Source organism: Clytia hemisphaerica, unplaced genomic scaffold (genome assembly GCF_902728285.1).
Source record: "Clytia hemisphaerica strain Z4C2 unplaced genomic scaffold, Clytia hemisphaerica genome assembly, whole genome shotgun sequence".
In the NCBI taxonomy this organism is placed as follows: domain Eukaryota; kingdom Metazoa; phylum Cnidaria; class Hydrozoa; order Leptothecata; family Clytiidae; genus Clytia; species Clytia hemisphaerica.
Window position 1 is genome coordinate 786,783 of NW_027103938.1, and position 10,709 is coordinate 797,491.

Below are 10,709 nucleotides of genomic sequence, written 5' to 3' on the forward strand. Positions count from 1 at the left end.
AATTTATTGTTAGCTTAGTTTGGGTTCCTTCCTCGTGGCGGTATGATCTGGTGGTCCTTTTGCGGGAGGTTAGGAACCTTTAGTTTTGTACTATTTGTTCGTGTTACTATAGATTAAAAAAAAAGAAGAAAAAAAATGAGCAGAAAGAACAGCTCAAAATTTTATGCTGATGAAAAATCTCGTAAAACCAATTGCACCGCTTTTTGATTTTGCTGACGATATCATTTGATTGTAAGAAGTGTTAAAGAAGGTCTCATGGATTACTAAATAAATCAATTACTGTAAAGAAAACTAATCAAGTAACATAGTAAGATTGCTTACATCATCACGGTCGATAATTGCTTGGTTCAGTGCAGCAACGTCCACTGGTTCGTCAAAATCTGAAAATAAAAGACACATTCAAAACCCTCATAATATTTGTGTTAATAAAACTAAGTACAGTGAAGTCTTCATAATCTGAACCCATGCAAGGAAAGCAAATTTGTTCGAGTTAAGAAAGAAATTTTGAGTTATGGAGTAATGTTTTTAACGCATTGTTAACTGAAGCAGCGGCGGATCTGAGGGGGTTCAAATGGTTCAGCTGAACCACCCCAACCCTTTTAGTACATAAAAAAAACAAAGACCCTTTCTTCAAGTAAAGTCTAGTTTTCTGATCGGAACTGATTTTTCTTTTTGGTCATATCTCGATATTATTTTACCAGGGGCTGTATGCATGTGGCGTGCGTTTCCGTGGTGTGCGCGACAAACTTAGCTTTCTCCGCGCTAAAAAATCTTTAGGTTATGTGTGTACGGCGTAGCTAGCTTTCCCGCGCTGTAAAAAATCTTTGTTATGACTTTTTTTATCACAAAACGTATACGTAGTAAAATCGAATATTTACATAGCTTACAGAAAAATATATAATAAATTAATAAGCTAAGGCTATAGCCGGAGCCTGTCTTGATGATAGAACATGGTAAAAATGATAAGATTAGATAAAAAAAAATAGAATTAGATATTTGCAATTGTTTCACTGACAATGGGTTTACCCTTGTCTAGTGAATCTAATAGTTCTTTCTGCGACCTACACGATCGGCTTCCTCTAATACACATAGCAACAGCGCTTATTAGGGAGAAAGAAATCTTTCTTCGCAACCACGTAACCATTAGAGAGTAGGTGATGTTCTTTTTCTCACCGAGAGTCTCTGCTAAACGAGAGTAAAATTTTGTTGTTTCTCGCCCCATTCCACCGGTAGCGGAGAAAACGAGGGGAGTAAACGAACCGTGTTCAATTTGAAGAATGCGTTCACCATAAGATTTCTTTTTCTCCTTTTCGTTTATTTCAAAACACTTTTTGAGGCTCTGGTTGGCTTATCGCTTGGCAAGTGGGTTAAATACCCTTATATCAAAAAAGGCCAACTGTCCTGCTTGCCAGAAACCCCGTGCTTTAATGTCTAAACGTGCATTGTCTGAAACAATAGCTGAGCGTTCATTAAACTCCTCTCCAGTGAGAGGTGTAAGAGCTGGTTCAACACAAACATCCTTGCATGTGTTACTCAGAAGGTTTGCCGTCAAATTTCGTAAATTATTATGACGAAGTGAAACAAATCCTCCTTTCTCGCACGTGAGTGAATGTTCAATCGTAAACGTTTCACCACACTCGCATTTGGTTGGTAGACGTTTTAGATTCCACCCGTATCGAAGGCGAATCAAGTCCCAAAATACGTTCTTTGGGATATTGTACCCCTCTTCAAGAAGAGGTAGCGTCGTCAACCAGATAGAAGCGCCTTTTTCGGAACTTATTTCAACGGCCTTTCGCTGGTGGATCGGAAGTTGTTCGATGATGGTTTTCCGTCTGGCTTCTTGTCTCTTGGATTTTTCGGAACGGATTTCTCTTTTGATGCCGTGACTTTCGTTGTATTCGTGAGAGACTTCGAGTGACTTTGATCGAGTTTTCAAATTCTTGGTCGGACAGCTCGGTGTAGATAGGGATAGCAAGACCTCCCATTTTCGTTGGGAGTGAAATCAGCTGCCGCTCGATGGGGGAACAATGAATACCATCTGTTATGGCAGGTATGAACTCGTTGTCCAAAACAAAATCGAACTCCGCTAGCTCATCTACGATGTTGGGAATCGTACGCATCAAGTATGTTAGCTTGTGTTTGAAGCCTGCCGTAAAGCAAGTGTATGCTGCCTGCGGTTCGATCTGGGCAATTTTTGACAAGACTTTTAATTGGTCAATTAGTTCCTTGACTTTCTCCCGGACGAAGGACTTTTTATAGCCCTCTGAGCCAATCGTTGCTCCGAGATGTCTTTTTCCTTCAACGGTTACATTTACTTTGCTATCTTTAAAGGTACTTCTAGCAGCTGTTTCAAATTGTTGCTTGGTGATGAGCCATGACTTTGTTGCCTCAGGATAATAGCCAAAATCGGGACCAAGTGAACATAATTGCTTCCACCAAAACAAAAGCTCATCGATTTTACCAGCTGCAGTCTGGTCGTCTGCAAAACCGGCTGATACAGTAGCGTGGTTTTTTGTTATGCTCGCATTGACTAGCATGAAGATCAGGGGTATTATTGCGACAGCATATATCGCCATGGCGACTGGGTCTCCTTGCGTTGTACCCTCCTTCGAAGATATCTCTACTCCACCGATTACGAATAGCCGCAGGTTCTCGGCATAACAGTTACGAGCGAATATGGCGAGAGGTGGACATACAATACCAACATTGTGAAGAAACGCTTTTCGGTTAATAGCATTGAAAGCATTGCTCGCATCGACCAACAGGACGGCCTCTGATTCTTCTTGATCGAATTTGGTTCGCATGGCATGGATAGTTGACTCACACCCTGCTTCTAGCCCTGCGCAAGTTTGAAGAAAGCCGACTGATGAGATGATTTCCTGACGAAGAGCAGCAGTGACGACTTTTCCGGCTATTCGTCTGAGGATTTCTCCGACTCCGATGGGTCGAAGTCCAGGGTTTTTGTCCAGTGGTATAAGTCTAGATGCCAAAAGTGCTTCGATTGATAAGGAGTTCACTTTTTCGGTGCATAGCCTTTTTATCACTAGGGCTAGTGTTTTACATAGATCAGAAGAGCTGGTGCCATAACAGTTCGATGTTAAAATTCTGCACCAGCCATTTGCATCCAGCCCCGATGGACCAGCACCACCTTTCGTTGTCGATGCAGCTTTTCTCACCATCTCTTCGTCAATCATTTCGAATTTGATCGGATGGACTGGCTTTTCCTCGTCGGTCAGCAATGCGTTTTCTGGTGGTTCCTTCGCCTCAGGGTGCTTTTGACGAAGAAGTTGGAGAGTCTTTTCATTGATGGGAAGGATGCCGTTCTCCATGTTATTTGTCAGGATTTTTATGGCTCCATTAATGTTGCCTCTCTGCATTTCTTTCAGGAAGCGTTTCGAGGTTTCCGCGATTGTTTTTGGTTTGCTCGAGCTTTTTAAGTTCTGTTGAATTGCTGTACTTTCCTCTAGCAGTTGATGGAACTCTCCTTTCATCCAAAGCTCCAGCCTTCTTTTTAGGTGAGCACTGTGATCTTTCGCTTTGGATTTCGGTGAAGGCTTTTGAAGAAGTAACTGAGGCATAACCATTATCATTTTGAATGATATGCTTGCTAAGGGAGAGTCATGTAACCATTCGTTGAGAAGATAGTTATTTTGTTCAATGTAGCTCTTCCCAACTTTGCCAAATGGCAGCATAAATAAATTTCTCCTCCAATATACAATGACTTTTTTTTGCGGGATTAATATCTAGCTGTGTTCTGTGCTAGGAAAATCTTTGATTTTGAACCTGGTTCAGAAAATGCATCCAGTGAAATGGCAAATTTGAGGTGGTTCAAGGAAATTTCTCGAAAATACGAGACCGACCGTTTTGAGCGTAAAAGATTCTCCTACAAAAATAACTTTCAGTCGCATGTCGTCGCCGGCAAAATATTGAAATGATTTGAAGGGTAGCCATTCGTACGGCAAACGACCTCACTTCTTTGCAAGCGTTCAATGCAGTGTTTTAAAGAAAGGAATTGAAGTCCTGAAAAGTGGTAATAATCAGGCAATTACTTATCTTTTTGAGGACATTTTTGGTTCAATTTAATCAGTAAATTTGAGAATCACACAACAATATCAATCAATGTATGATGATTTTGACAAAGACTCTGTGTGATGGAATTTTCATCTGCTTTTGTTTGATCCAGTGAAGAGTGACAAAAGAAAAAGACTTTCATTCTGAGGAAACATTTTTGCTTTGGTTTATCTTTAAAAGAAAAGCATTCATACCAACAAAAACAAAACTTAAATCAATTTTGCTTGATAAATGAAGTTTGGAATTTATTTATGGGAAAGGACTTATTTGTGAATATTCGGTGGAAGTTTATCGTGTCTTGAATATAATCACGAATTTACGTTTGGCTCTTCTCCCATCATCGGGCATCGGGAATGTCACGGGGAAAAATCTACCTAGCTACATATGGATCACGAGATTTGCGATTGGCTACGTTTCGAGAGATTCTTCTCCCATCATTGGACATTGATGAATTTCACATTGCTACGTTTCGAGAGATTCTTCTCCCATCATTGTGCATTGATGAGTTTCACATGGAAAAACAGCTAGCTAGCTTTATTTTTGAAAACTATTATAGAAAAACAAAACAAAATTTGTTTTATAACAGAGACTGGAGTGGAAGAAAGGCTAGGGAACAACATTTTAGCAATTTGATTGAATTTGGTTGAATAATGAAATTTCTGGAAAGGTGAACCTTCATGCATGCTTCAAGATAATGTGATGCGAGGAAATATTTTTGGTTTCGTCATGTCATAAGAAGAGAGAGTTCATACCACTTTATACTTGCAAAACAAAAAAAGATTACTTTTACGTGATCATATGAAAATATGGTGTACTTTTATACAAAAAGAGACATTGGTGACCTCTGAAAAAATTACCCTCTTGTGCTTAATTATAGGTGGACATTTTGCAATTTTTTGGAAAAAATCACCCAATTAGCATTTTGTAATGACCTCTAATTTATCAAATTTTCCTGATAAAGTGCCAAACCTTCATTTTCCTTGAGTTTTTTGGGAGAATCACCCCAAAATCAGTTAATAATGACCCCCCATTTTATGAATTTTCTCTGAGAGTACTGCCCCTGCATCTTGCACCCACTACAAGTAAGCATAAAAGAGTACGATTGAATGCAGAATTTATGAAATGATATATAACAACAATCTCTACCAAAAGAATTATAAACAACACTCCATACAATTGTGAAAGTTGAAAAAGTGCTTTCCTACAGATTGTTGATGATTACTGTTAGTACCTTTAATAATGCTTTAAAAACATCAAACTTTTTACTTTTAATGTAAAAAGTACTTTTTTATGAGATTATTCATCTAATTTGAGAGCTAGAATTTCTTGAGTCTATTTGCACATAAAACACATTATATCAGTACTCATGGTGTACTCCACTTTTTGGAAATCTTTTATTTTTCCATCTTAAGAATATTGTATTCCCTTGTATGTATTATATAAATAATCTCCTTTATTTTTTAACTTGATCACTGTTTTCAGAATATTATCCATTTCTGGTTTTATAATGTAAACATACTCAACATGAAAAGTTTTTGCTTGATTGTCAGCCAATTAATTCACTACAAAGAAATTCCATAAAAAATGGTTATAAGAATAAATTATCGAACTTTTTACTATGTTTTAAATATTCACGAAATGAAACTGAAGTGTGGAAAGTATTTAATATTATAAATTGTCTTATTTTTCCTTCAAACTTTTCTTCAAAACCATTTATTTGCTCTTTTATCTATATGGCTTTCTCAAAAAGATTTTCTGCAAGAACAATGAACATATAAAAGAATATACACCAAACAAGCAGTTCTGAGCATGCTCTGGGTGTCTGTTTTATCAAAATAAAAGGTTAAACCAAAAAAATACAGAAAATATAAGAAATATAATACTAACTATATTTGCGTTTTATGAACGTTTTGTGTGATAAGATTGAAAAGAAGAAACTAGATGTGCGCAATTGCAGTGAGGGAATTTCCCAATGTATATATGAATATCACCACAAACGATTATTACACGTTCAGCATGTGGCTGTTCAAGCCGGGTCAAAAAGAAATTGGCCTACCACCCTCCTTTCAACGCATGGGACCATTCAAAAAGTACGTACGCTCGAGAGGGGGGGGTACTCCCAAAAACGTACGAGGGGGAGGGGGGTCCTTGAGGAGAAGTACGTACGCTCGTAATTTTTCCTAAACTGTCTTTTTTGAGAGAAAAACGCAATATTTTCACATCAAAAAATGGTTTTTGCGATTGCTATTTTTCATTTCTCCTTTGGTATTTTTGTTCATCTTATAGATTCTTTTAATTTCTTGAGACTTTGTTATAAATACGATTGGATACCTACATATTCTACTGTTACAAGAGTTACAAGTTTCGACTTTGATTAAGGGGGTGTACTGAAAAGCGTACGTACGCCCGTACACAAAGCGTACACGGGGGGAGGGGGAGTCAAAAATTTGCCATTTTCGAGCGTACTTTACGAACGTACTTTTTGAATGGTCCCCCGCAGGCGCATATCAACGTCCCCCATGTTGAATGGAAAAAACGTGACACCGCCCAAGCAGGGCGGGTGCAAAATTTACGCCCAAAACGTTTGTTCCGAAAAAAAATTTTTGAAAAGAGATTTTTGAACCCCCTCAGAAAAATCCCAGATCCGCCTCTGTGAAGGGTCCATAAAACGTGTGCAAGTTAAAGAGACTCCAATCGCGAGTTCGTTAAAAGATATTAAGAAGCTTACCGACTAATTCCTGGTCTTCTTCAAGCTCTGTTGTCTACAAATAAAAGAAAAAGAAAAATAGCCCATAAACGTTCACCATTTTAATTAGATTATTTCGAAAATGAATTCTTGAAATTAGGTTGTATAAGATTAAGTGGTATTTGGAAAAAAAATTAATTTATGTCAAAAGGGATAAGTTAAAAATTATGAAATGAAAAAAAAAACTACCATTTTGAGCACCAATCGTAAAAGGTCATATTAAAATAAAGTAATAAAAAACTTAGCGATCTGATCAAGTAGTAAAAGAAGCTAGGCAACATCAAATGCTAGAGCATACCTCGGAGATCATTTTGGCGTGTTCCTTTTCCACCATGTTAATGAAAGTTTTCTCGTCTGTTATTTCCCCGTCTTCATCTTCCTCTTTCGTTTTCGAATCTTTTTTCGATGAAGAGGGCGGAGGTTCTGAGGGTGGCGGGTGGTGTTGATTCCACCCTGCGTAAGCTGCTGCTTGCTGTAGAAAGAGGATAAGTAAAATATGGAGGACAAGGTGAACATCCTAGGAAGAAATGAGAAAGCAGAATGACCGTGCCAATGACTTTGGGTAAAAATCATTCCTAAATTTTTGTGAATGTTTTTCGAAATTCCTATTTTTAACCTTAACTTAACTTTTTTTAAATGGCCCAATGTATAGGACTTAGGACTACGTTAATACAAAGACCTGGCTTATAACGGGTTTTAATACGAACACTATGAAGTGCTAGTGAGAAAATGTGATATCTGTAGATCGTCCCCATCAGATACAGTTTTTATGAGAAATGTACTGACTTGTGCGAATTGATGACATTGTTGCATGTATTGATGCATTTGTTGAATGTATTCCATTTGTTGGTGCATCCATTTCGGCATCTTGGAGGGATCGGTTGGCATGTGATCACCTCCTGCACTTTTGTTCTTGTTCCCACTACTGTTTGTGAGACGAAAAGATATATTTCATCATTACTATCGAAAAATCTAAATCACTACTGAAAAAGCCAGTAAAATTATTCTTCATGAGTTTTCACAGGAGAATTTTCTCTCCGTCATTAATTCTACTCGTGAGATTATATAAAAATGCAGTACCCTTTGGAAGCAACGTTGACATGGAGCACCTTCTGTCCCAATCCTTTAGCACCGTTCATTTGACGCAAAGCTCTTGAAAACTGTTCTTCGTTGAAAAATCGAACAAATCCGAATCCCCTGAAAGATAGATATGTAAGAAAGCATGAGAATATTCAACACATCTTCATCATCAAGCCACTCAGGATTGGGATGAACAAAAAAAAACCTTTGTTCCTCACCTGGAGTTGCCCATGACATCTCGAACGACTGAAAAAGAAAAAAAAAATAATGAGGAAGAATAGGAGAGAAGAATCCTACATTTAGCTTATAAAATATAAAAATGGGAAAATAGTTTCAGTAGCTACTACTTTTAACTTTCAGTAGGCGTCGAAACCAATGTACGAGAAAAAACACAATTGAAAGATAACCTTGTGCCAAGTAAAGATGGTAGGAACTTACTATTGGCAGCTCGTACTGACGAGTATTTCTTTTGAAAGAATGTCTAAAAAGAAGACAGTATTTTTGTTGAAAAGAAACTGAAGCAACAAGCTCACAAACGACAGGCAAGCGAATAAAAGTAAAAAATTTTGTATTTTTTAATCGTTTATGCAATTAATAGCATTTGAGAGCCAATTAAACAAATGACATAAAAATAATACCAGTAGTTCTTCATCAGTGACTTCAAGAGATATTTCACGAACATACAACGAAAATTCCTTTTCAACACTAAAGAAAAATAAAAGCAATTTGCAATGACGAGGTCTGTCGAAGTAACAAAAAATAATGGACACTTTGTAAGGAGCTTGGTTCTATCTCATTATTACCTTATGTGTATATATTTTCGCGGGTTCTAAATTTTTAGTCAAAATTTCGCAAAATTTAGTACTCTTTAAATTTTTCAAACACAAAATCGCAAAATTAAATACACACGAAACATTTTCAAAGTAGGCAAAAAATTGAGAAATTTTTGAAAATAACAGAGAGAAAGAATATCATAAGTTGTCAGATACATTGCCCCAACTTTAATCGGATTAAAAAATCGCGTAATTTTCTGGATTTAATTTCGCGAGTCAGCGCTTTGAAAAATTTCGCGTAGATTTAATTTCACGAATGAGCCTGAAAGTAGCTGAACTCATACATTGTGTGTCAAGCAAAGTCTTTCTGGTTATAAAGCCTTTCTATAAAATTATCTAATTTAGTGAATCGCGAAATTTAATAGACGCGAAAATATACACTAACAATGACCGGGCTAAGTAGTATCAAGAAAAGGGGTTCAGTTGTGTCAGACAGGATGACTGAATTTCATAATAAAATAAAAGAACGTACCCGGCTCCTCCTTTACCAAATTCAGAACGATTCAAACGAAACTTTTTTTCCTATAAAGCAGAACAATAAAGATCAAGATGAAACATAGACGAACCCAGAGGGACTTGCTAAGAAGGAGATGAAAGAAAGCAAGAAACAAGGGTTAAACACTAAAAATGAAACTTCCAAAGATCTGAATTTGAATATATTTTTTAGAGACTAGGCTCAATCGCACTATATTCAGTCATTTCTTAGCTGAAAAATATGTTACAGAAGGCGAGTTACATACATCAGTGCCTGGGATGGGTTCTTTGTCGACTTTGATCAGTACTTCCCTTGCAACGTTCACATCCCCAAAATCAACGAAGCAATAATTCGCTCGTTCACTGAATGAAAAATATGGAAAAAAATATTTAAAAGAAATAGGGTCAGGAGAGATTGAATCTCGCATGAGTAATTATATTTGCAATGAGCATAGCGACCTGGGTTTAGGTCCCAGGCAGAAATTAGCTCCCCCCCTGAGTTTTAAGCCCCCCCCCCCAAAGATTTATGAATTTTTTGTTAGCCCCAGACACTTTCAAAAAATTGAATTTAGGCAAAATTCGCCAAAATTAGTTCCCGCCAAAATTAAATATTTTGCTCACTCGCAAAAATAAGTTCCTGCCAAAATTAAATTTTTTGTTTTCTTGCTTAAATAACCCCTGAAATTCATCAAAATTGCTCAAAGTAAGGCAAAATAGAACAGATTTATGCTGTCATTCGCCAAAATTGGTTCCCGCCAAAATTAAAAAAATTCACTATTCGCCAAAATAAGTTTCAGCCAAAATTAAATTTTTTAAAGATTTTCGCCGCTCGCCAAAATTAGTTCCCCCCAAAATAAGTTCCCTTAAGGTAGTGACACTATGTTGTTTTCTGAATCACCACAGATTACGGAAGCACATCAGTAAAGTTTACCCATTTCTATTATGCATTTCTTTGACGTCGATGGCAGTAAAGCCCATATTTGCAAATGCTTCGATCACAAAATCTTTGTCCATCTCTGGGCTGATCTAAACGACAAATTAGTTAAAAAGATAGTGTTGAAATCCAGGGGGTTATGATATTGTCTTGAAGTGATTTGAGCGTAAATTGATAGTGACACGAGTAATGATAATTGGAGCCAATGAAAAGATGATATTTAACAATGGGCGTCCTTAAGAAATTCTCATAAAATCTAACGAACTCTGTCTTCCCAGCTGGCACACAACGTTATTTCAACGTTTATCTAATGTTCACAACGTCCATATAACGTTATATGAACGTTGAAACAACGTTGTATGCCAACTGGGTTGAGAAGAAAAACTTACATCACCCATCCATAGCACAGCACTTTCTTTTGTTGTTTCTTCTTCTGACATTTTGATTGCTTTTTAGTTTGTTTTCATAGTTTTTACATGTTCGTTTTTTTTATTTAGTAGTCCTGTAGAAAAATGTAAAAATATGTTAGCATGAGAATGGACACTTTTCAAAGCCAATTCACAGATCCATT

General features: G+C 37.0%; 1 protein-coding gene across 2 annotated transcripts in view; it reads right to left on the reverse strand.

The window, feature by feature from the left end:
• LOC136809916 (tRNA selenocysteine 1-associated protein 1-like) overlaps positions 1–10,661 on the reverse strand; it is a 77,415-nt gene extending 66,754 nt beyond the window's left edge. Inside the window, exons 1-12 of one of the 2 annotated variants that reach the window (XM_067066483.1) lie at positions 10,528–10,660; positions 10,136–10,230; positions 9,471–9,567; positions 9,203–9,252; positions 8,536–8,602; positions 8,336–8,378; positions 8,116–8,143; positions 7,898–8,014; positions 7,604–7,742; positions 7,116–7,289; positions 6,800–6,833; positions 322–380 (exon numbers count right to left, since the gene is read on the reverse strand). In XM_067066483.1, the coding sequence (XP_066922584.1) occupies positions 322–380; positions 6,800–6,833; positions 7,116–7,289; positions 7,604–7,742; positions 7,898–8,014; positions 8,116–8,143; positions 8,336–8,378; positions 8,536–8,602; positions 9,203–9,252; positions 9,471–9,567; positions 10,136–10,230; positions 10,528–10,578 (954 nt within the window). In that variant the 5' untranslated portion in view covers positions 10,579–10,660. Of the gene's footprint in view, positions 1–321; positions 381–6,799; positions 6,834–7,115; positions 7,290–7,603; positions 7,743–7,897; positions 8,015–8,115; positions 8,144–8,335; positions 8,379–8,535; positions 8,603–9,202; positions 9,253–9,470; positions 9,568–10,135; positions 10,231–10,527 lie in introns of both variants that reach the window. The other variant, XM_067066484.1, reaches the window with a different exon arrangement.
• Between the last annotated feature and the right edge of the window lie 48 nt (positions 10,662–10,709).